Below are 26,147 nucleotides of genomic sequence, written 5' to 3' on the forward strand. Positions count from 1 at the left end.
TGATACTAGATGTCTCCTAGGACCTTAACTATGTGCTACCGGCTGGGACTCTTCCACATGACCTCCCACATGGCTGCCTCACTGTTTTGCAGCAAAATGTCTGAGCTCTAAAGCTGAGCATCTAGAAAGAGAAAGCAGCAGGAGCAAAAAGTCTTATCACTTCTCACAGCCTAGGGTCACTAGGTCACACAGCAGCTTCTACTTCACTCTCTTCGTGAGGAAGTCACAAAATCCTGCCCAGGTCCAAGAGGACAGAAAGTAGACTCCGGCTCCTGAGGAGAGAGTGGCACAGTTCTGGAAGATGGTGGGGGACCAGAAAAATTTTTGGAAAATAAAATCTGTCATCCCAATGAATAAACCAGAAGATTATGATGGAGAATAGTGGAAGATAGTAAGAAATTGGCTGGATGGGAGCAGTATATGAGATTCTAAAAGAACTTGAAGAGTTTAGATATGCTTAGTAGGCAATTGGGCCCTGGAAGGGTTTTGAGCAAAGATTTCTTTGAGCCAGGACTCTTACTGAATTCCACCCCAGAGAGAGCTGTATATTGTGAACAAAGGTGAGCTTTGTAAAGCAGTTTAGGGGAAGGGTTTGATAGGCCTGGAGAATTCAGTTCCATTTATTCTCTGTGACTTCTTATCATCTCTACAGCTGTAAATTTCAAAAAGAGAATGATGGGAGCACTTTGGGGTATCTACTATATGCTAGACATTTCGAATATATTATCTTATATGAACAACACGAGAACAATCGGAGGCCAGTATTACTGTCCCCACTTGACAGAGGCAGGGACCAAAGTGCAAAAACATTAAATAACTGACCCAAAGTCAAATAGCTTATAGTTCACTGAACCATGATTAAAGCCCAAGTCTGTCTGCCTACAAAGCAAGGATTTTTCTCACCATGTGATGCTCATGACAATGTCAGGTCATGTTAGTGATAGCTTCATCATTTTGAAGATGAAAATTACATTTTACATAAAAAGATAAATAATATGGTTATTCCTCCCTCTATATGTCTTAATGTCAGGTAATGGAAAATGAAAGCAACAGAAATATTCAAATAAAATTCTCTGCTTTGGGCTTAGAATAAGAATCTTTTAAGAGCTATTGGAAAGGCAGAAGTTCTATCCCATGATCCAACTATCTGTAATACGGCCTTCCCCCATCCACACAGAGACACCCCTAAGTAAGTCAGAAAAGCATATTCTCTGAAGAACACAAAGGAAACCACAATAAGGTAGAGGAGAATTTGTAGAGACTATTTGGTCCTTCATTATTCTCTTTCTATCAAAAACAGTGTTCACACCTCATATTTCTTCTCCCTTGAAGCTGCATTTAGTGTTCTTACTCTGAAATTCAATCTGCAACCTTGACCCCACCTCATCCTCATGTCCAGGGACATGTCAGAGAGCTGACAATGCTAGTTTTTGGAACTTCTATAGCAGCCGTTCACTCCTATGCATCTAAAATGTCCTCTATTAATTGAAAAAAGGTGTTTGTGATATTACTCTTGCCAGTAGAATTTATATTCTAATAGGACATGTTGTAGGTATAAAGAATCAATCTAGCAGTAGGATTGCAGGCCTACTGAGGGGCTAAAAAGCACAATTTCTGTGGGTTCAAAGGGAGTAGTAGCACCTCCTCCAAATTTATCACATATACACTGATGTACTAATTTATTTCAAGTCTGACCCAAATCACTTTCATATGTAATTCCTCAGGAAGAGAGCTGGCTGAGACAATGATAATAAGATATTCCATAGTAATTTTGTTTTACTAATTAGAAAGAACATGCATGAGCATTATCTCACTTAAATTCACAAACATTGTGTGTGTAGTGGGGAGGGGGTTCTTAGCATTATTTTACAGATGAGAAAACTAAGACACAGAGAGTAATTAAAGATCTTAAAGCTATGTGGCAATGTTAGTGCTCCAATGTAGCCCTTCTCCCTGTAAGCCTATGACAAAAAGGCCCCTGCCCCCATTATGGGCATGTAAGAACTTTCTACCACTATGCCTTGCCGAAAGGAAATTTTTCCCACAGGAGTATGAGGCTCAAAAGCAGGAGTAGCAGAGATTCCCCAACAAACCACTTGCCATGGGTTTCAACTAGGGAGGGAGCCAGGGAAGCTCCCCATCTCCTGTTCCCATATGTACTTCACAAGGGTGTAGATGAGCACCAGCATCTCAGAGGTGAGGTTCTAACTCCTACTACATATGTCAACATTCCAGTGCAAGAACAGCTGAATAAGGAGGTAAATTTGCTACTAAGGAATTTATAGGAACCCCAGTCTGGTGACCAAAACAAGTATAGAGATAGATCCTCTACATCACTGAATGTAATGTGCCTTACAAAAGGTACAGGAAAAGTGCTCTTGCAAGTGTATGGATTGGAGACGAGCAGAAGCAGAAATGGGCTCTGCTTTACTCCCCATGCCCAGGCCCTGGGTCTCTTGGTCAACCCCCCACGTTGGTTCCCTTTGCTGTGGCCAAATCTGGGTGCACTGCCTCTCTTGGCATTTCATGGCCCAATGTGATAAGTAACTGATTTATGATGAGAAGGAAAGCCAGGCTCTCTCATTTGCATATTTTACCTTATGGAAATTTCCCTTCCATCTCATAACTCTCCCAGTGCTGGCATTTGGGTCATTTTCTTCTCCAGTTGGCTTTGTTAAACAGCCGCAAAATGTCTGGGCATTTGGCCACAGCAGAGGGGCAGGCAATGCTTGACTGAGATAAAGTGTATTTGACTTGGCAGGTGTGCCCAAAGCCCCTGAGGGCGGTGGGAGGTATGCTTTATCTAATTATTCACAGCCCTGCTGCTGGGGCAGAATGGGGCATTGGCCCAAGGATAGAAAAAGGCCACTCTCCTTTTAGCCCTAGCCCACCTTGGAGAAGGCAGACCTGGGTTTAGAACATCACCATCCGAACCAGGAAATTTGGACACCAGAAAATCTGACTAAACAATCAGGAAGGTGAAAATAATATAACCAGAAATCTTTCCCAGATACTTGCAGCTACCTCAGATCCAGGGCTTACTGCCATCTCACTCTGTGACCTTGGAAAAGTCACATAGCCTCGCTATGCCTTCAGTTCCAGCATAACAGAAATGTCGTCCTGCAGAGGTGCCCACCAAGAACTTAAGAGACGAAGAAATTGGACCATTGGAGTGAAAAGTTTGCGGACAAAATATGCTATATCATCATTACAGTAAACTGTATGCATACTCAATTTTTGGACACCCATGGCTAGGAGGAATTTTTTTAAAAAGGGCCACATTCGGGGATCCCTGGGTGGCTCAGCGGTTTGGTGCCTGCCTTTGGCCCAGGGCACAATCCTGGAGACCCGGGATCGAGTCCCGCATCGGGCTTCCGGCATGGAGCCTGATTCTCCCTCTGCCTGTGTCTCTGCCTCTCTCTCTCTCTGTGTCTAAAATAAATAAATAAATAAATAAATAAATAAATAAATAAATAAATAAATAAATAAATAAATCTTAAAAAGGGGGGGCACATTCTCAGGGTTTCTGAAAGAAATCTCTAGTGTTACAAAGGAGAGGAACTTCTGTGCAAAGTTGAAGATACAAATATCTACCTGATTAAGTGATCTCATTAAGGACAAAGACTCCATCTGTCCCATTCACTTCTATATCTTGAGTGCCTGGCATATAAGTACACTAAGTAATATTGTTTAAATGAATGAATGATGGACAGGGCCAAATTAGAACTAGACAAGTATGTCTACCCATATTTAAAGCAAAGTAGGCCCTCAGTAAAGTATTTTTCTTTCTCTTTTTCCCTCTTTCTTTCTTTTCTTCTTTCTTTGCCAATAACACAAAGCTTCTTACAGGTATGAAACAAACATCAAATATTTTTCAATAGTATTGAGTTCCTGAGCACATTTTTCTAATATTTTCTCACTTTGTTCTCTAGTGTTTACTTTATGACGAATTCATTTGTCTTCCATCCTTGGGGAGAGGATGGTGCACAAAAGAGAGAATGGTCGGCTGGGCTTCCCAGCTCTACCCTGGGAAACCATCCAAATCTATGAGTAGTACAAGGCCAGGCATGAATAGAAAAAAAAAATACATTTTTTTTTAATGACTTCGATAGAAATTTATGCTGGACTGGGAGGAGAGTGAAATGTTGCAATCTTAAATAAATAGACTGCTAGAATCCCAGAAATAATTGTCAACATTAAATTAAGAATGGAAAAAAAACTGTGCAAGTCAAAGTATACCTTAGAAATCATTCAGTCCAACCCCTCTATTCTACAGATTGGGAAATGAAAGCTCAAGAGACTGTCCAAGGCCACATAGTTCACCAGCAGCCAGTCATGGCCTTCTTCACCTTAGTTTCACCTTCTAAGCCAGGATGAATTCCTCGCCTGATGTATTTGCCAAAGCCAAAATCAGGAAAGCCAATTTCACTGGGCTTCTAACGCCTTACTCAAAAAGAATATTGGATCAAGATCCAGTGTACTTTTAGTGATTCTTGAATGAAGCAGACCATTTGGAATCAGCTTCTTTGAATAACAGTGTTGGCAGACATCACACAACTTTGGCCTGACAAAATTAAAAACAGCCAAGCACCCCATAATGGCTTCAGATTCTAACATGGACTCTGTGCTGATGTTGCAGACAGAGTACAGTAAAGACCACCGACACCTTTCAATGCACACAACATGCTCAGAGAGGATGTTGCTCAGCTCTAGTTCTGGCTCCGATTTCAGGTGATTTAATAACCTGGACAAGACCACTCACTGCTCTGAGCCCTCAGAGGAGCTGGAAGAGACATTTTATAAGTTCACTTCCACATATAAGTGTCCATGATTCCATTACACACCCAATTATCCTTTAAAAAAACTAAGCCGGTCACCCTTGAGCAATGCGATGAAAAGTTAGCCACCACATCAGCTTAACTAAGTTTCAGTACACTCAACAAAACCACATCTCATCCATAAAATGTGGTCTCCTTTACAGCTCCTAAACCCTCTCTAACATGTATCAAAACAGAAATGATAATGCACCCTTTAATATCTAGGGGGTAATAAGGATTTCAAAGCTATTATTTTAAAGGAAAAGTGACAGGAGATTTATTTTTCTCTATTTTAGGCCCATTTTCTGAGCCCATTTTAACTCATAAAGAGGCTTTTCCATGGGCAATTGTGATATTTAATATCTTTAGTCTTCTACATAAATCAAAGCTCTTTTCTCCTTATAGGTGTGTTCTCTGGACACTCCCATTTGTCCACATCATTAGGTAGTGAAGAGTTTTAGCCTCATCCACACTCCGCAGAGTTCAAGTATCACCTCAACACAAGTACACAAAGAGATAAACAAAAGCCTCAGGAAGACTCTGTTGGAAGATCTTGGTATCATCACCTCTGGCTGCCAGTTCAGCGCTACCCATTTTCTTGCCTCTGCATCCCACCACGGTAACATCCTAAGTGGTAACAATCTAAAATACCAACACAGTGAGTGTAGCTATAATCAACTGTTTTTATTAATGATTTCTTCAAGATCCTGTCACAGTTCAATAAACATGGAGTTGTTCAACGTGGTTGTTCTAAAAGCAGCTAATAGTAGGATGTAATTTGGAGCAGCTCCGGCTCACTTACAAAACCCTTGCTCCTTTAATTGTGATTTCACAGCCCACTGACCAGCACAGCCTGGAGCAAATGCTGTGGCAGGAATAGTTAGCGTTCTGCGCTCTGCAGCGGGCCCCTCTCCCTGTTGTTTTTCCTGTCGCCCTGTGGTTGACTTCTCCTTTTTCAAAAGCTCAGTATAGTGAAGTACCTGCCAGTCTTTTCTTTTTTTCTTCACCTGGCAGGAGGCAGCCTACGGATACACCTATTATTTTGCTTTTTGCTTTGTTTTAACCTTTCTCTTCCTCACCATTGTTCTCAGAGCAGCAGCATGTGGCCAATACACACTTTGTTTTCTACAGCTGGCTGCCTTTGATCCCTGTGATTAAACAATAGAATACCTCCTTCTCTGCCTAGGCTCACCCACATCAGTATCCCTTTTTCTTTTCTTTTTTTATAAACTAACCGTCCCCTTGGGAAGGGACATGATTTTCTAATGGGAGAAATTTGTCAGCAGGAATTCCCAGTCATTTGGGGAAAAGTAACAGGTCTCTATCTAGAGGAAGAACATATTTGAAGAGCCTTGCGCAGCATGTTACAAACACAGATGTTCCAAAATAGGCACCACATACAGACAAGATTTCATCCAGGGCTGGGGTCCTCACCTAAGTTTTGTTTTGTTTTGTTTTGTTTAAGATTTTATTTATATATTTGAAAGAGAGCGAGAGCACAAGAGGGGTGTAAAGGCAGAGGGAGAGGGAGAGGGAGAAGCAGGCTCCCTGATCCATCCCAGGACCCCAAGATCACTACCTGAGCTGAAGGCAGAGGCTTAACCAACTGAGCCACTCAGGTGTCCCCTTACCTAAGTTTTAAAGCCAGACTCCAGAGGTGCCTGAGTGACACATTCTGTTAAGTGATTGACTCTTGGTTTCGGCACAGGTCATGATCTCAGAAAGTCCTGGTGTCTAGCCCTACATGGAGCCCCACATCGGGCTCTACTCTCAGCACGGAGTCTGCTTAAGACTCTCTCTTCCTCTCCCCCTGCCCCCTGTCTCCCCTCACCCCTGTGCTTGTGCTCTCTCTCTCTCTCAAAATAAATAAATAAATCTTAAAAAAAAAAAAAAGCCAGACTCTAAAAGAGGCATCTCCTTATACCATGGAACTCAGATTCTTCATATGAAAATTGAGGGGATCAAAGTTCAGTCTCCATGACTTCTAAGGCTTTCTACTAAAATATTTTATAATGCACTAGTACTCAGATTTTAAAAACAAGTACATACATTGCATTGTGATGCAGAGAATGGTGCCATATGGAGGAAGGGGCAGTGGAACTAGTGCATGAAGAGCTATACTGTGTAATTTCTCATAGAATTAGGGTACTGTCCTGTTGTTCACCAGTTGTTGTAGAATCAGCTCAAAACCCTCAAAAGAACCCTAATCTTGTCATTTTGTCTCACCCATGGTGAAGGTACTGCCATTGTTCTGGATATACATATGCCAAGTCTCCACAACTCTAATAACATATTCCAGAAGAGTATGAGAGGGTAAATGTTTAAGAAGTTTGAATGAAGCTTGGCAGGTAGTGTGTACCATGGTTTATGATCAATGGCATGCTTTTGAAATATGCACTATGACCACATATGTAATATGTGTTCACTAGAATGAATAATGTAACCTGGACAAATCAAATGATGTCAACTCACTAGTCCCGTGAGCTAAAACATTGAATTAATATGTCCAGATCTGGAAAAATATGCTGAGTTAAGAACACAAAGGAAAAGCATAAAATATTATCTTTGTGTTTTCTGGAGGCTAAAGAAAAGGACCATAATGGAGAAATAAGAAATGAGTAAGGTGCTAGACACTGGTGATGCTAAGACTAAATTGAGAGAGACAAGTGATATTTGAATGTTTTCAAGTGGCCAGAGGTAAGGCATACGAATTTAGACAGTATATTGAATAGGCTGGTTGGAGAGAAGACAGGTGTGTGAAATTCAACCCAAGAGGTCTATAGCAGGCAGAACCAGACACCAGAGGAGATGGACACTATCCAACAGTGTTAGTGGAAAATGGAAAGCCAGATTTGAAGCTACTGCAGTCAAAAGGGCAACCAACATATGAGGAAAGCTCAAGTTTCAAGAAAACAATGTGTTCCTGAAATATTTGACTAGGAAGAATAATTAAAAACAACTTTCTATAAAATTATCTGTGACCTTTTTAAATGAGAGTCCATTATAAGCAGAAATGTGGAGCATCAGGAAGATGCTAGAAGCAGATGTCTGCTTATATACTCTCACATAATAACTGATGGTGGGCCTCAGTTTCCCAGTTGTCTGAAATAGCACCAGACCTCACAGAGGACAGGATGGAGATACTAAAAAATTAACCATATCTGGAAAGGACAGTAGTAGATGCAGCCCTTGGAACTCTGCACTCACAGTTTGCCATCCTACTTTGACATGATTATCTAGCCCAAACTGTGTGGTAGAGGCAAACAATTACAGCAAGGAGAGGAGGTATCTTTTGGTCCTTATTGAGTTTGGCACACTGGAGTACTCTGCCAACATTAGTTTGGGTGACTTTGCACATTTAGCTTTTAACGGCCATCACAGTTCCTAGAAACCATATTTTCTTGAATTTAGAAGGGATGCTGTCTCACTCATCCTTGCATCATAGTACTGACACATCATAGATTGAATAAGTGATTTTTAAGAAATTATTGAGCAGAATTCCTTGAACACTGGAACCTAATAAGGTCAAGGATTAATTCCATTCAACTTTTCAGAACTGTAACCATAAAAGCAGTAGTTACCACATCTCAGAATGGGTTCCTCTGAGTGGAGCTTAGCACCTCTGTTGCCATCCAGCCTAAGCTGGTGAATCATGGATACCACGTTCAGGCTGCAGGCGACTGGTGTACTAGCTGATTGCACTCTGATTCCTGATTTCTGCTGACATACAGGAAGGAAAACACAGTGGCTAGTTTCCAGTTATAATGAGAAGGAGGCCTCTGCATGGCCAACACTCACTCACAATGAGGTAAGCCCTCATTTTCCACCAGGGCCTCTCTCCAGGCAGTAAGGGATTCTCTCATGAGGGCAAGTATCGTTAATAAGCCCGCAGTTGCAAGTTTATGTCATTACCCCTATGGCCGATTTGTCATACAAAACCATTTTTTAAAAAATACATAGCTGCTCTATAGCTGCTCTACTTCTTCACTTGATCATTACTTTTTAAGTTTTCACTGAAGTGTAATATACAGACAGAAAAATGCATCTATTGTAACAGTGCTGCTTGAATTTTCACACACAACACCCCTCATGGAACAAAAACCCCAATCAATAAACAGGAAGTTACCAGCACTCAAGGAGGGATCTCATTCTTCCTTCTAGGCACTAACTTCCCAGATCCCCAAGAGTGAAATCCATCCTGACTTCCAACACCATAGACTACTTTTGCTTGATTTTGGCTTTTACACAAGCAGATTGAGACAGTGTACACTCCTTTGTGTCTCACACCACCCCATTCTTGCCTGGGGAAATGGGCCTTTGTGTAATATCAGAGTGTCATAATTTCATGCTGGTAAATTGGGTGTAACACAAGGAAAGGAAGGCATGCCTTGAGGCTGTGTTATAGGAGGGCTTTGTGTTCTACTTGGTCTTTTTAAAAATACAGATAAAGTCAGAACCACTTTAAAAGTTCAAGCTATACAAGAGACACGTTAGCCTGCTGGTTGAAAATCTATATGCCTCCAGTTATACAGCTTTGTGTGAGGAGCTTCCCACATTTAGATATATACTGAGACAGAGGGATCATTCTCCCTGAAAAGCATGCAGGGACTGGATAAGAGGGCATAGGGCAGCCCAGACTTGTCGGCACAGGCATAGCAGTTGCCATGGAATTTAAAGACTAATAATCATTACAGCCACAAGGGCCCAAACCCTTTGTACCTGAGGCTCTGATGCCTTGTGATAATTAAAATTAAGACCATTTGTGGGCAGAATCTTAAACATTCTCATCTCAGTATACAAGTCAGTTAATGTCCTAGTCCAGACAGACACAGAAGAGGTGTCCAGCCCTCTCTCAATAAAACTCAGTATGACAGGAAAGGATCAAGGGAGCAGGGATGAAAACATGTTTTTTTCAGGAGAAAGGGAATAAATCAATTTGCTAAGCACCTTGCATCTTTTTCTTAGGTGATCACTTTCCATTTTCTCCTGGCATTTTATGGTCTCTAGCACCCATAAACGCCAAACAAGCCAGAATTTACTGGACATCAAGGAGCTTTGAGGTCCCACCTTGCATCATTCAGTCAGCCAGTGATTTCTCCCAAGATCACATAGCTCCTAAGCATCAGCCAAGAGAAAGTCAGCATAATAGAAGACTACCACCAGGTGGTTCTGTTCACTAACTGAGGAAATAAAGACTAAGCAGTTAAAGTAATTCAATCCTGAAACAACAGGCTTTGGACTCTAGGTGGCTATGTGGAGAGTTCAGAATACCACCCCGCCACACACCAATTGCACTGAAGCCAATGGCAAATTATCCTCACTACTGAAAATTTTAATAGTAGCTAACAGTTATTGAGCTAATGTTTTGTATTATTTTATCTAATCCTATAAACAAACCCTGAGATAGGTACTACCATTGTCTCCATTGGATACATATATAAAATGAGGAATAGGAAGGTGGTCATATGCCAATATTATAGATTCAAACATGTGTTTGACTACAGAGCCCACATTGTACAACAATGGCTTTCAAACTTCTTTTGACCATGAGCCAGTAAGAAATTATTTTACGTTATAACCCAAGACATACACTCATACACATCAGAAAAAAAAAAAAAAAAAACCGCTTTAGAAGATAATACTCAACCTTACTATATGCCTTGGATCAGTGTTTTTGGCTTTCTCTATTCTATTTTAAATACTTCTATTTCCTTTTAAAATGCTCATTGTAATTCACTAATGTATTTCATGACACATGAATAGCTTGTGATCTGCAGATAGAAAAGCACTGATCAAAGAAGGCATTCTGCAATATTGCTTTCCCACGCTTTTCCTATTTGATTCTCTAGGAACAGATTTTAAGATCATATTGTTAATATACCCAGTTGTGTGCTGGTAAATGTTTAAAAACCAGATCTGTAGGATTTGTGAGGAGAAACCAATTGTTAATGTTTGCTGATTTCTACTAATTAAATACTCCCATTTTGCTAATTTGAAGCTACCAACGTGATATCACTGACACACAGAATTGGGAAGAAATATGAATAATTGGCCGTTAAGAGCTCACATCAGCCGACTAAAGCACACCAATAATTTCCTCTTAAATTTTTCAACAAAGAAGAAGTGAACAAATATGTTTTAAAGTCACATCAGTCACCAGAGAACCCCATTACGCTGGAGATAACTCGTCAAAGGCATTTCATTGCCTGGCATTAAATTGGCTATTTGGTGAGGGAAGGATTATTCTCAGCCCAAAATTTCACAGTGGTTGATATGTACAAGTTGTTTCTAATTGAGTATGGAGTTCATAAGTGCTATAACTTGAAGAACACCAATTAGGTCCTCACACTGCAATATATGTACACTGAGGTTTCTAAAACCCAATGATTTATAATGTTTCTCTTTCCTTAAGCCACTGTTGTGGCCCATTGAAAATTTGACCATCCCTAACTGGTTAACAAACTAACTTGCATTAATGCGCTGAAAACTGACAGCTCAATATATCGGATGATTTCACTTGTCATAAGTAAGTTTCGAGAAAGTGGGGAATCTGATAAGAGTATGAAAGAAGGGACAACTAGAGTAGTTGCATTTCTAGGAAAATTTATTCATACATAGATAGAGTAACACAACAGGAACCATCATGAAGCCGGGGTCCATCTGAGATTCTGCATAGAATCAGGTACCTATGGTAGTGCATACCTGAGTAGGAGGAAAACTGCAAGATTAAATAAAATAATCTACATGAAACATTAATTTTAGTTTCTGGCAGAGGGTAGGTGCTTAATAAATTTTATTTTTTTAAGATTTTATTTATTTATTCATGAGACACACACACAGAGAGAGAGAGAGAGAGAGATTGAGATTGGCAGAGTCATAGGCAGAGAGAGAAGCAGGCTCCATGCAGGGAGCCCAATGTGGGACTTGATCGTGGAACTCCAAGATCATGCCCTGGGCCAAAGGCAGGCACTCAATTGCTGAGCCACCCAGGCATCCCAAATTTTAGCATCTTTAATAAAAAAGGAATGGGAAAAGAAGAGAGGTTCTACTCAGGAATCACCCAGGGACAAGTCACAAACATACTTCAAACTGACTTAAGCAGAAAGAAGAATTTGCTCTCTCACATAACTGGGAAATCTTAGCTGGATTGAATAGTCCATATAATATTGTCAGGTTTCACTATTTTTCTGTCTCTTGGCTTTGCACCTCAGGCTCTTGACTCAAGGTGGTAAGATGGCTGCCAACAGCTCCGGGCTTATATCCATTTCTCATAGAAAGAGGATGCTTTTCTCCTGATTATTCTAAAATGTGTTCTCAGATTAACCCTGGTTGGCAATGATTTGGTCACAGACTCATCCCGGAACTGATTGCTGTGGCCAGGGACATATCACATTCTGGTTAGTCATATGTATCACAAGCTACCTATCAAGCCAAGAATGGATTCACCTTACGTTATGAACATATGCATCAGGTTTCCAAGAAAAAATTATGGTACAGTTTCAAGAAAAAATTAGAAATGGATGCTAATCAGTCAAACTACAAGGAAAAAACCAGTTTTGTTCTAGCTAATGAAAATCTTGCTTAAAACTGAAACTTTCCCCATTTTTCCCAATATCTTATTCAGCAAGTCAATTCAGGGGTGATATTCAAATGTTTAGCAATCAGTATCATGTTATGAAAATGGACAGTAGCCCTCCCCTTCGTGTTGGAACCTAAAGACCCTACTGTACCAGAATTTAACACTTTCCTTGCTGGGTCATGAGGAAATTGGGAGAAGTGATAGAGATAAGCCAGTGGAAGAACCAGAGCAACCAGGAAAGTGGAGGAAAATCCAGAGGGCTTAGTGGATTTTACTGTTCACTAACTGAATGGAAGTATTTTAATATTTTAACAACTAGTATAGCTGTACCAGGGTTTCATCTTTCATTGAATCTATTAACAGCTATATAATAAAGAAGAATATGTTATTGGCTATTGTCTATCTTTCAGAAGCATGGCCTCTGAATTATGGCATTGTTCTTTTAGCAGGGGGACTCTAGAAGGTGTAAAAAGGTTTTCAGCTAACAGGATCTAGGATAAATGCAAACATATACACAGAGAGAAGTAAAATCAAAGTATAATGGACAAAATGGTAGTGGAACTCATTTTTTCTTACCATTTTTTATTTTTGACAAATACAGTTTTCATGAACTCACTCTAACAATACCTGGTAACTAGATTTAATGGATATTCTTCTACAATAACCCATACATTTATCATTTCTGGTGCCCTTTATTCCTTCCTATATATTTGGATTTCCATCTGGTGTCATTTCCTCTTTGAAGTAATTCTTTTAACGTTTCTCATATTTTAAGTCTGCTGGCAATGAAATCTCTCACTTTTAGTTGCCTTAAAAATCTGTATTTCACCTTCCTTCTTGAAGCATATTTAAACTGGAAATAGATTTTTGGTATGTGACCAGTTTCCCCTCAGAACTTTAAAGATATCATTCTACTGCATTATGGCCACCAATGATTTTGATGAACAGTGAGCCTTCATTCATACTGTTACCCTGCATGTATGAGCTATTTTACTCTGTTTTCAAAGTTTTCCCTTGATCTTTGGTTTTAACAATTTGGCTATGATTTGCCTATAGTATAGTTTTATTTGTATTTATCCTGCTTAGGGTTTGCTGAGCTTCTTGGTTTTGTAACCTTATGTTTATTACCTAGTAAGGGGAATGTTCAGTCATTATTTCCTCAAGCATTTTTTTTTTACTTCCATTCTTTCTTCTCTCTTTCTGAAACTCAAATTGCACATGTATTAGGTTACTTAATATTGTCCAAGTGAACACTAAAGCTTTGTCCAAATTTTTTCAATGTCTTTTCTCTCTGGTCAAATTGGATCATTTCTTTTCATCTGTCTTCAAGGGTTTTGGGGTTTTTTTTAGTATTTTGTCATCTCCAATTTGTTGTGCCTCCTCACATGCATTTTATATTTAAATATTGTACTTTTGAGTTCTAGCATCTTTGTTTTCTTATGCTTTTCATTCTCTCATGAGATTTTTCATCTATTCATTCATATATTTAAATCTTTGAACATATTTATTATAGTCTACTTAAAGTTCTTGACTGCTAATTTCAAAATATGAATCATTTTAGGGCCTATTTCTATTGAATGCTTTCTCTCTTTACTCTGGGTCACATTTTCCTATTTTCTTATATAGCAAACATTTTTTTTATTGTATACTGGTTATTGTGGAATTATACTGAAGGCAGTCGAAGTTTTATCATCTTCCTTTAAGGGTTTTGAGTTTTGTCTTAGCAGGTAGTTAAATAACTGGTAGATAATTTTAGTTTTGTTAGACTTAGTTTTAGTCTCCTTAAAGCAGGTCTATTTAGATATAGACCTGTGACATGCCCCTCATCCCTGTGCTTGGCCCTTAGTTATAGAGGATAGCCTTTCTGGGAATTTAATTGAAAGTATAATAATGCTTGGTGTTGTCTCTCCACTTGAGCTGAGTTAGAACTTCATTGATTTTCCAATATGCATAACCTCTGATATTGACATTTATCTCTCAGTCTTCTTGCAGATAGATGATATCTGCCAGGCCTCACTGAGTCTCACCCTGTATATAACATGACCAGCCTTTGCACCACATAGATCTTCTGCTCACCATCTCTGTGCAGCTCTCTACCCTACAAAGTGCAACCACTTCAGAAGCCAAGAACTCTAATCACTCCTTTTAAGGTCAACAATACTATCATTGCCCCAGGGCTGAAAGGTGCTCCCATGTAGAATGTTGGGAAATTCATAGGGTAATCATGGAATTTCCCTCATGTGGCTCTTTCTCTCAAAGATCATAGCTTGCCTTATATATTTTGTTCAGTTTTATAGCTATTTTCAGCTGGAGGGGAGATTCAATACCAATTACTATGACTGGCCAGAAACAGAAGCCAGCTAAAGGTATTCTAACAGCGTCATATAGCGCTAGGCAAAGTTGGTGGGGTTTTAGATTTTTTTTTTTAATTTATTTATGATAGTCATACAGAGAGAGAGAGAGAGGCAGAGACACAGGCAGAGGGAGAAGCAGGCTCCATGCACCTGGAGCCCAACATGGGATTCGATCCCGGGTCTCCAGGATCACGCCCTGGGCCAAAGGCAGGCGCCAAACCACTGCACCACCCAGGGATTCCGGGGTTTTAGATATTTTACCATTTACCTGCTAAGGAAAACTTGAGAGATGGGTATGATATCTGGAGGGAAACCGGTATGATAGGTGTTGACATGTGTTCTCTTTCATGAGACTTTATTGGGCAATAATGATAAAAACTTCCTTAGATCCTAATTGTATATTTACTTCTCACTGTTACCTTGAATAATTTGCATTACAAATTTCTCTCTTTCTCTCTCTCTCTCTCTCTCTCTCTCTCTCTCTCTCCCTCTATTCAGCAATAGGTAATGTAATTCTTTCCAACCAGGAAGCTGTAAATTCATTGTGCAAAATACTTTGACATTATTCAAGAGAAAGGACTGTATACACACCAGACATTATAAATAACAGCCAGTTGATAGATCACATGACCAAGAGGTAAAAATGTTCCCCTATGAAGAATATTTCTCCATTTCTTTCCTTTACCATTTTGTCCAGAGCTACAAGGAAATCTTTTGACAAACCCAGTTTCTGTATTCTCTATTCATGCTGACAGACCTGTAACTTCTATTAGACTTTGCAGCTTCTAAGAGGAAAAGGACAAAGGTAGGCTGCAGGGAATTGGGGGAGGCCCAAATTCAAGGCTTTGTAAGGAAGTTAGGAAATGTAAGGATGAAATAACAGCTGAAATGGCAACACAAACACATACACACAGAAAAAATACTGTGCAGTTTGTGGTGTTTAGAACAATAAAGATTTACTTCGATGAAAAGTGAATAAGTCTTTCATATAATCTCTATTGAATGAAGCAGGTTAGTATTATTGATTGGAAGTAAATTACCAGCAATTTCCCTAAGAACTAAAGTTTAGCACAATTGTAAATTTGTTTGCCTACCTCATAAAAACACTCTTTTCTAAATTCAGAGAATAAAGGAGATAGTATATGTGATTTTTTGCAGGGGGCAAAGAGTCAAAGTTGAAATAGTAAAGTGGGAGTTTCTACTTTTTTATCTTCAGTTTCGCTTTCTGCCTCCATCATCTCAACTGGCAGCGTCTCCTTCTAGATAGCCACCTAGGGTTTTGGGGCTTCTGTGTTCTCTGTGAATAAAACAGGCTCAAGGAAAGAGTCTGGTCAATTCATTTCCACTACTTGACCTAAGTTTTCGGCTATACAAAATTTTATGTATATTGTGGTATCTCAAACTTCCTCAATCTAGAAAATGTTGAGAGACAGCAGAACTGTCCTCCATAACTTCAAATCTAAATACATTGGTCTCGCCTCCACACTTCTTCTGCCTTGTCATTCATGCATCATGGAACCTGGACTGCAGGTTCTGTGTTGTTTTTCATTCTTCATTATTCACACCAATGTTTGTCCTAAACTCTATAATTTTTCTAGTTTCACTTTATATATTTTTTCTTAAAAATTAGCAATTCAAAGTCAAAGGAAGATTGAGAGCTATTTGAGTCAAGTTCTCTAAGTGCTAAAGTTGATTTTTGACCTATTATAAAATCACTTTGGGGGGAAAAGAGTTGTCTTTTCAGCTATCTTCTTCATTATCTGCAGGGAATTTCCAAATTACTTTTCCAATCCCTTGACCAATCTCTCAAAAACTTACATGCTCCTTGGAATTTAGCATTTAACCAATATTTGACAACTACATATGTGAGGCACTATGGGAAGAACAGAAATGTCTAAGGCATTGTCCTTGAAATGCAATAGCTCAATCTAATGAGGAAGAAAGAAAGAATGATTTTCAGGGGCACCTGGGTGGTTCGGTCAGTTAAGCACTTGCCTTTGGCTCAGGTCATGGGATCCTGGAATCTAGTCTTGCACTGGGCTCCCTGCTCAGCCTGGAGCCTGCTTCTCCCTCTGCCTGTCACTTCACCTGCTTGTACTCACTTTCTCTCTCTCTCTCTCTCTCTCTGTCAAATAAATAAAATCTAAAAAAAGAAAGATTTCCAATTGCTAAATTTCTATTTCAAAAAACTAGGCAAATAAGTATAAAACAAAATATGATCATTATAACAAACATAGAACAAACTATACAGGATCAGCAAATGGAATTAGACCACTTTACAGTTGTAGTAATTTAAACTAGAAGTTTTAAGCTATATTCGCTAAAAATGACTGGGTTTTAGTCAGCTACTCATAACAATCTCTTAAAAACTTCTGGAAAAAAATATGTTTGTTGCCTAGTAAGAGTAAAAGATTCAGAATTGCGCATGATACATACTGCTATTAAAAAATGTCAGTAAGCTACAGGCTCTGTTTACCCAGTTGAAAATGGCAGTTCAAGAACAAAGGCCATGTCTTTTATTGTCTATAATTCTGGCAGCTGAAAAAAAAATTACCAGAAGTGCAACAAAATTTCATAGATTATCAATAACCCCAAATTTTCTCCAGATCGTTTGGATGTGCAAGGCTTTGAACACTCAAAACCCGTCAGCAACTTAAGGGTTTCTTTTTAGGAGAGAGTGGTCATGGTGGCTAGCATGATATCTCCCCTGAATAAACTACTTATTCATTGAGTCCAACTGGATTTCATTTTCAACACCCGGTTCCTGGGCAAAGTCAAGAGAGGAAGGAAAATACATATTAGCATACACAGAGTATACGAATGCTTCTTGCCCACACATTCCAGGGGTTATATTCACAGCAAACCTCTGAGGTTCTATTAATGCACTGATTAATAAAACATTGGTGAGCAGGTTGCCTACAGAGAGGGCTACACATGCTTGTTTATAGTTGACACATCACTCATCATCCCTGAACGGAGAACTTTGACTGCAGAGCTGCCATTCTCCAGCTGCATATGAATGTGGCTGCAGTGGGGAGCCTGTTTATCTGGGGAATGTGCTGCTGGCTGATTTATAATGAACGGAACTTGAAAAGAAGTGGTTGGTGCCCTTTCCCACAATCGGATAAGCTGTTACTCAGAGATAAACAGTTGCATTAAATTAAGCATGTTTGTCTATTTTTCAATGTTAAATTTTAATTTCCTGTTCTTTTAGCTCTCAGGGCTTCATTTTAAGTAATGCTAAGTGTCTTTAAATTATTCATGGCCCTACAGTCTTAATCATTTTAAATTTTGCTTTAAGGAAAAGGTAAACAAAAAATACTAAGATCGCATATTTAAACATTACTCTAATTGATTTTTAAGTTGTAATTCTCCAGGACTACATTGAATGTTACTCAAAGATGTCTTGGCAGAGGGCTTAAAGGAAAAATATTTTACATAACATTGTCAACTTCTTTTTAAGATACGTATATCTAATTTTTAAATGTTTTCATGTAATATTTAATGGATTGCTTTTTGAGTCAAGCACTTAATTACACCTTCAAAGAAACCTAAGGTACGCTGCTTTTTAAGATTTTCATAAATGATGGAGATAGTTGGTAAAAACAGATGAGTTATCTTTCTGTTGCTTTCTAAAGAAAAATACCTAAGCATTTAGAAAGTCGTTTGACAGCAGAGATAATGTCCATTTGTTTGCAATTAAAGTTTATATTCTGCAGAGCCAGCTGATGGCCTAGCACACACATAGTGGGTGTTCAGTAAATATTTGAGTGAATGCATCTCTGATGCTTTGAAATAGGATAATATGCATGCTTTTAATTTAGAATTCTCCTGACTGAAGCTTTCACTTAAGTAAATGTAGGTCAACCTGAGGCCACAACTCTTCTAGCTGCATAGGGACCCATGTCAGCAGCAACTGCCAAATACAAAGACAGCATTTTTCTCTGGCATCTTTACAGAGTTAATTCCTCTAGTTCTACCTGTTAGCGGTGCTACCATCAAAGAGCATAATAGGATAAGAGTCCTTGGGATGGTTAGGTAGGTGATGAAATAAAATAACCACTTTCTCTATTTTAGTTCTCTTTTCCTGTGCCACAAGTAAAATAGTAAAGAGTCATCTGCAAACATAATAATCATGGATGTCTCTATTCCTTCAAGAAGCATTTGTTGAATACCTTCTACATCGCAGGCAGACACTCTGCCAAGCCATGGATACACAAAGATAAATAAAACACAGCTCCTACCTGTGAAACAGATAGACTAATATGTTTTAGGACTTTTAGTGTGTAATGTGACGTTCCCTTTCAAGTCTGCTTCAGCAAAGAGCATTTTTTCTCAGAAAATCTTTCTTCAGATTCAAAAGATATCCATATTTTTTCATATATACATGGTAATATTGTGTTGATGAGCTTCTTTTAATTAGCTATTCTCTTTTATTAGGCACATAAAACAATTATTTTATAGAGCTATTTCTGCTGCTTTATCATTGATAATCATCACAGTGTCTTTTGCCTTCCATGGCAGTTTTGCTTCAAAGGGAACTGCACATACAGATCAAAGACAGACCAGAAATTGATATGAAACCAAAAAAACCCTACTACAATATCAACTTTTTAAAAAATTATTATTATTAGATTTTCTGGTGCACTGTGGCAGATCTCCCAGAGAGGCTCTGGGCTAACACTGAGCATTCCAATGACTGCTGTTGTCATTGCTGAGGCTCACACATAAATAAACAAAACAAAACCCAGATGACTCTTGTGTCTCAAAAAAAAAAAAAAAAAAAAAAAAAAAAAAAAAAAAACCATCACTTGCTCCATGAAGAAGGAACAGAAAGCATTGGGAACTCAGGTTTTAAAGGGCACTGCTAACATGAAAAGGGAGAAATGTCAAAAATGTTGAAGTACATACTGGAATAGTTCCTGTTTCTATTTTTTGTGAGTTTTGATTTTTTTTCCTCATACCTCAAAAATCCTCAGTGTTTTGCTATTCTATTTATTCCCAATGAGCAGACAAGGAAACAAAAAAAGAATGATAATAGTAAAAATAAACATTTCTTGAACTAGCTACAGTAGGGATATAAAGCAGGAAGTAAACAATTTCACCAGGGAAGGAAGATAAGAAAAAAATTCTCAGACTTTTCTAGTGGTGACTATTGAGTCTTAAATGTTAAGTGGGTGATTACTAGAAAATGAGTATAGAAGAGCATTCGCGGCAAAGGGAAAAACACGAGTAGAACCAAGGGGCCATCAACATTCTAGATATCCTCTCAGATAAACATGGTTCAGTAACAGCTGGAGCATAAGATGTGAAGGCAGAGGTGGGATGGAACTGATGGGCATGGTGAGCAGTAACACTTGAGAGCTAGCCAAGGATAAGATCATAGAGCACAAAGAAGTCAATTCGTCAACCTAGAGGCAAAAGGAAGTCAGTATAGATTGACGGGAGATGGACCATTCTGAACAACAATTAAGATTATGCATTATTCAAGTACCTCCTCCAACAGGACACCATTCAGATTATTATCATTTGCTAATCTATCACACAGGTTGTGTGGCTTTCAGACATCCTGATTAAGTTTAGATGTGGCCAGAAGAGCCCCCTCCTTCATAAAACCCACCAATACATAATTATGCACAAAAGCAGAAGGGCAGACAGGTATACCAAACCACACACAGGGACAGGCACCTGTACCGTGTCAGGAGAACTCTCCAGGAATCCCTACTATCACTTCTCTCACCAGATTCTAAAAATAGTAAGCTTGCCTCCTCCAGGAGAAGGGCAGTGAACAAGCAGAGCGAGGGAGCTGGCCAGTGCTTGCTCTAGTGCTAGGGAGATGGTTGGCAAGGAGTACAACAATAGGCCCATTGGTTTGTGTGCATGCAAGCAGGCTACTCCACACCAGGATTTTGGCAAGCTCCCTGGGAAGACCCCAGCCTATTGTCAAAAGCAGGATCCTCATAATAGGGCTTTGCCTGATTCCATTAAGCCGTTTTGTAAAAAGAAGCTTGATCTATGGAACTGTCCTAAATTACAACCTACTACGGAAACCCCCACACTAGTAATCACTATACTCTTCGAAATTAGAGGGCCAAATCGGGGCTTGCCTAACACTGGCTGGAGGAGACAGCTATCAGCCATTGGACTTTCTTCATCATCTGTAGTACAGGTTATACAATAATAAATTTGAAAATTTTGTACTTGAGAAAGGTTATTATCTTTCCCTTCCTCATGAAAACATGCTTTTAGGGCCTGCAGCAGCTGTACAGGAATCTACTGCTATGGTCCTGTTAGTGATAACAAGAGCCTCACACAGCAGAGTTATAAACAAGGAGGTGGCTTTGAGAGATGTTAAATGGGTAGACTTTACAGGACTTAGTGGCTAATTAAGTGTGGGAGGGAGTTAAGCAGGAAAAGCTCCAGCTTGCAGGTTTCTGGCTTGAGAAGCTGGGTACAGAGATCCATTCACAGAGATAAGGGAGAAGTTATAGCTTATCGACCTTGAGATGTCAGAGGGATGTGTAGGCAGATCTGTTTAGGAGGCAGACAACCTAGGAGTCATTTCAGTGATAGTTAAAACGGTGAAAGCAGATGACCTACAGGAATGCAGTGGGGGAGGAGGGTCCAACAATGGAATGTGAGATGTAGAAGCAAAAGAACAGAAACTTAGGAAGTTGGAGCAGGTAGAAAGGAGTCAGAATTTCAAATGAGGTCAAGTAAAATGAGGACTACAGTGGGGTTAGTGAATTTGGAAACTAGTAAATAAGTAGTAGCTTTTTCCAGAGCTTTTTAAATTTTATTTTAGAGATTAAAGGCAGAATCTTGATTGCAGTGGGCTGAGAGTATCTGGAACAAAGGGAGATCAGGAATGTGGTGGTAGAAATGAAGAAACAGTGAAAGATTTCCCATTGCTCTGTCCCCAAATGGAAAGAAAAGAGTGAATAAAAAGGAAAGGTCTATAAAGGAAGCTGAAAGAGAAGGGGTAAAGACTCATATCCAAGTTACTATCCTACCAACAGCAGAGTCAATGACTAAATAGATGGAGTTCTGAACTTAGCATTAGGAAAGCTAGAAAACACTACTTCCATTCTAGGTACACTTTGTCAAGTCACTTAACTTCTTTAGTCCTCGGGATCCATTTCTGGGAGATGGGAGCATTAAGATCTATGTCACTATGTGTTGTAAGGACTGGGTGAGGATATCTGTGGGAGAGTGCCTGGTGCAGGGGTACAGTATGTGTCTGCTAAATGGTAACTTGAGTCATGCTCCCTTCAAAGGTCTGATGGGGGGGGGGCATCCATATAATCACTATTGTTTTCTTTACCATTTTTGTTCATATAATTTTTATCTCTTTAGGAATTTGGTGACAGGCTCTGTTAGTCTGTTCCTCCCTTATTTGAAGGACAGGCAAAAGATCCAGTCTGGAAATGAGAGAGGAGGCCTAGTGGGCAACATTGGCTTCATCCATTGATATCTCCCAGAGGTACAGAAACGGGATTCATGAAGATGTTGACAAGACTCCAAGTTCTTACGTTAGCTTTGTTTTCAAAGGGATTTTTACTCTCTTTAGGGGACCATAACTTTTTGAGGAGGGAGATTAAAATAGAAGGGGACCTTGTTTTAGGGGGCCTGTTTCCTATTAATGAAAAAGGCACTGGAACTGAAGAATGTGGGCGAATCAATGAAGAACGAGGGATCCAACGCCTGGAAGCCATGCTGTTTGCTATTGATGAAATCAACAAAGACAATTACTTGCTACCAGGAGTGAAGTTGGGTGTACACATTTTGGATACGTGCTCAAGGGATACTTATGCATTAGAGCAATCACTGGAATTCATCAGGGCATCTTTGACTAAAGTGGATGAAGCTGAATATATGTGTCCTGATGGATCCTATGCCATTCAAGAAAATATTCCACTGCTCATTGCAGGGGTCATTGGCGGCTCATACAGCAGTGTTTCCATACAGGTAAGATGGGCCAGTACTATTACTAAAATGCTGTGTCTCTTTGGTTTTATGTCGCAGGGAAACAAAAAGAAAATGTCCTAATAATTTCATTAATGGATGATATTAACAATATAATTGATGATGTCTATGGGTATTTGATAATACAGTATTGCAAACCGAACCTTTCTCTGGCAATGAAAATTATTTAGAAGGGTATCAGATAGCTACTATAGCATAACAAACTACCCCAAAATTTAATGACTTGAAATAATAATTATTTATTATTATAGTTTATAATTCTGAAGATCAGCTGGAGTGAGCTGATCAAGGCTGGGTTCAGGTTCTACTTCAGGTTGTCCCTTATCCTCCACCTGGAATCAGTGGGCTTGCTCAAATGTGTTCTCAGAGAGATGGCAGAGGTGCAAGGGAATGCAGACTTAACTACACAGGCCCCTTCCAGGCTTCTGCTGATGGCATATCTGCTAGTATCCCATTTACCAAAGCAACTGACAAGGCTCAGCCCAGAATCAAGGAGCAGAGGAATGTGTCCTGCCCATAGGACAAGTGCTACAAAGTTACGTCACAAAGGATGTGGATATAAGGTGGCATGATGATTTGAAGCCATCTATACAATAAACTACAGGAAGAAACAACATTGAAATTATTTTTTACACTAATTTATACTAAGGCGTCATTTTGTTCAGAGATAAATCATAAACAATTTCTCATGGTGTAAATCTGAAAATGTACACAAAAAAGCCACTGAATTACTACCATAAGAAAAAAAAAGGAAACAATTCATCATGTAACAAGCTAGATAAAAAGCTGACAATTGGCTCTCATAATTTTGTTGGGAAAAGAAGGAACGTATTATTCAAACTCTAGCAATACTCACAGGGCCATGGAATTTTAGAGACAGAAAAGAGCTGAGAAAATTGTCTAACTCAACCTTTTCATTTTCCCAAGCCCCAGAAAGACTAGTTTCATGACAACACCCATTGGTAGGTAGCTCAAGCATTAGAACTCAGATCTTGTGTACTTTTGTGCTCTTTGAACCATCCCATATGATTTCTATGTGTTAGTTGTAGTTCAATATTTTTTGTTTCCTACCAGATTACTACAATCAAAGCCCCAAGCACTAAAGGAAGTCATATTACATTCATGTTGTCTTTATATGTCACAAACCACTTAATTGGCTCTATTTGCCTTGGAATAATCTTCTTTCTATCTCCCAGATTCTTGCATTTAAGATTCTTTGCTGTTCTAAATGAGGTACTTCAAATTCTTTCCTTCTTCAGAACACACCCTCATATTATGAGTAATTAGGATAATTGGTTTTCCATAAACATCCTTTGACTTCATTAGGTGAATAGAAAATATTGCACATCTCAAAGCATATTATGTTAATTTTGCCGCTATTTCTATATTTGGATCAGGAGAGATGGGATTTGCTATTTGAGAAGAGAGAATTAAAAATATGTATCTGTCATCTTTCAACAATAATTTCACCAGATGAGTGTCAATAATTTTATAAATATTTATGATATACCCGATATTGCCACTGGTAAGGGATTACACATATACTTTTCTGATCTTAGTTTCTCCCAGTGCAGTAAATAACATTCTATAGCAGATGTGTAAATACCTATTTATCCAAAGTAATTAACAAACTATGCCAGGCACATAGATTTTTTAAATCTAATTTTACTTATTTACTATCTGAGTATATCCTCAAAAAAGGGCAGATTGTTTTAGGGAAAAAAAACATGGGCTATTAAAATCCTGTACAAGTTCACAAGGAAAGAAGCTACTTCTTAATCTTCAAAGGACCTGGCTTATTATTTCATTCATTTGGACAATATTACCATAAAGTCACAAATGCTGATATGGTTTCTGTCTCCATAGTATAAATAAGGAAGCCAAAAGTATTATGCTATAATGAAAAGGATATCAATTTTTTACCAGAAAGACTTGGATTTTAATTCCATCCCCATCATTGACTAACCTACCTGTAAAATAAGCAAAATAGCATGTATCTTGTCAGGTTGTTCAGAGGATACATTAAACGTATCTGTGGGAAACAGCTCACCAAAACACTAACAGATACAATAAATAGTAACTATCATGTCCCCACAATAACAGGAAAATGTCAGTGGAAGAGCCATACCTAAAACCAACTCCGAGGCCCTCCCAGTGGCCAAACCATGGTTGAAGCCCCATGTACCTCAACAGCAAGTCACCCCCTTCTGTGTGTTCTGCACTGTGACAAGGGTAGAAAGACCACTAACATAAGAGTGAACACAGCCTTGGCCTCAAGGAACTTAAAATCTGGCTCCAGCTACAATACTTCTATGAAGTAACAGTAACTACAATTCAGAATATGTTTATGTGGCTCACAAGGTCAGAAACGAAATTTAGAAAGGTTCTGAGGAAGACTGATAGAATGACAGTTGCATTGGAGAAAGGCTACATGGATCATGTAGGCTACATTCAGCATCATGAATGAGATGCTGGATCTCAGGAAACCAATTAGAATATTGTGGCAGATGTCTGTGTGCCAAGGGAAAAGCCTTGACATGAGGAAGGGGGTGAGCTGGAGAGGAAGTGCAGAGAGGGCTTCACTTCCTCCTCCACAGGACGCCTCCTGGTGTCATGAATGCTGAGGCTCTGACTAGATCACACACAGGCTGGTCCCAGCCAAGGTAAGCTAGAAGGTAGAGCAATTTGTCTATACACCTAACTTCACACACTCTTCCAAGGGTCCAAGAGACCCTTCCTCAAAGGGCCTTGCTTTCAGCTAGGTATTGTGAAAGAAGAAAGGTTTGAGGAAGCTCTTAGCTACAGAGCTAAGAATTAAAGTGTGTTATCTATTTGAAACAAGCCTTTTAATAAGAATTTTAAAACAAGTAGTCAAAGGCATTCCAAAGCGATACATTTCTGATGGTGAACTGAAAGCACTCTTACACACTAACAGAGAAAATATTTTAGGAGAGTGGCTTTTTCAGGGTACCCCGCATACTCACCTACTGCTCTTGGACTGATTCTCATCACAGGCCCCGATGTTGTAACTATAGTGACAGCATGTAGCTAGTGGCCACAAAGATTCATTCACATCAGTCAACACGCCAAATCCAATTTTAAGTACTTTTGACTTCCTGAATATTTACTAGGAAGTACTTTGCTTGAACCGAGCAGAAGGAAAAAAGAGGGTGAAGCCATGGAAGAAATGTACTAACATGAATCCACCACACAGTTAAAAATTCCTATCATCTAAGTGTAGCTCCCAGTCCCAAACCAGATCACAGAGTTTTCTGTCACAAAATTGCCTGGTGAGAGAGAGAATTTTAGAAAATGGTAATAATCTCCCCAGGTGAGCCTAGATTACTTCATTGGTGGGATTGCTCCAGGAGATGCTTTCTCTCCAGCTTCCTCTTCTTTCATTATCTCCTC

The 26,147-nt window shown here is 39.1% G+C and overlaps 1 protein-coding gene across 2 annotated transcripts in view; it reads left to right on the plus strand.

The window, feature by feature from the left end:
- Positions 1–26,147, plus strand: part of GRM3 (glutamate metabotropic receptor 3) — a 208,925-nt gene that overhangs the window by 97,342 nt on the left and 85,436 nt on the right. The window contains exon 2 of one of the 2 annotated variants that reach the window (XM_025471513.3): positions 22,107–22,718. The exons of the other annotated variant lie outside the window; for it this stretch is intronic. Within the exon in view, the coding sequence (XP_025327298.1) occupies positions 22,251–22,718 (468 nt within the window). The 5' untranslated portion in view covers positions 22,107–22,250. The remainder of the gene's footprint in view (positions 1–22,106; positions 22,719–26,147) is intronic. 2 annotated transcript variants of the gene reach the window in all.

Source organism: Canis lupus, chromosome 14 (genome assembly GCF_003254725.2).
Source record: "Canis lupus dingo isolate Sandy chromosome 14, ASM325472v2, whole genome shotgun sequence".
Classification (NCBI taxonomy): domain Eukaryota; kingdom Metazoa; phylum Chordata; class Mammalia; order Carnivora; family Canidae; genus Canis; species Canis lupus.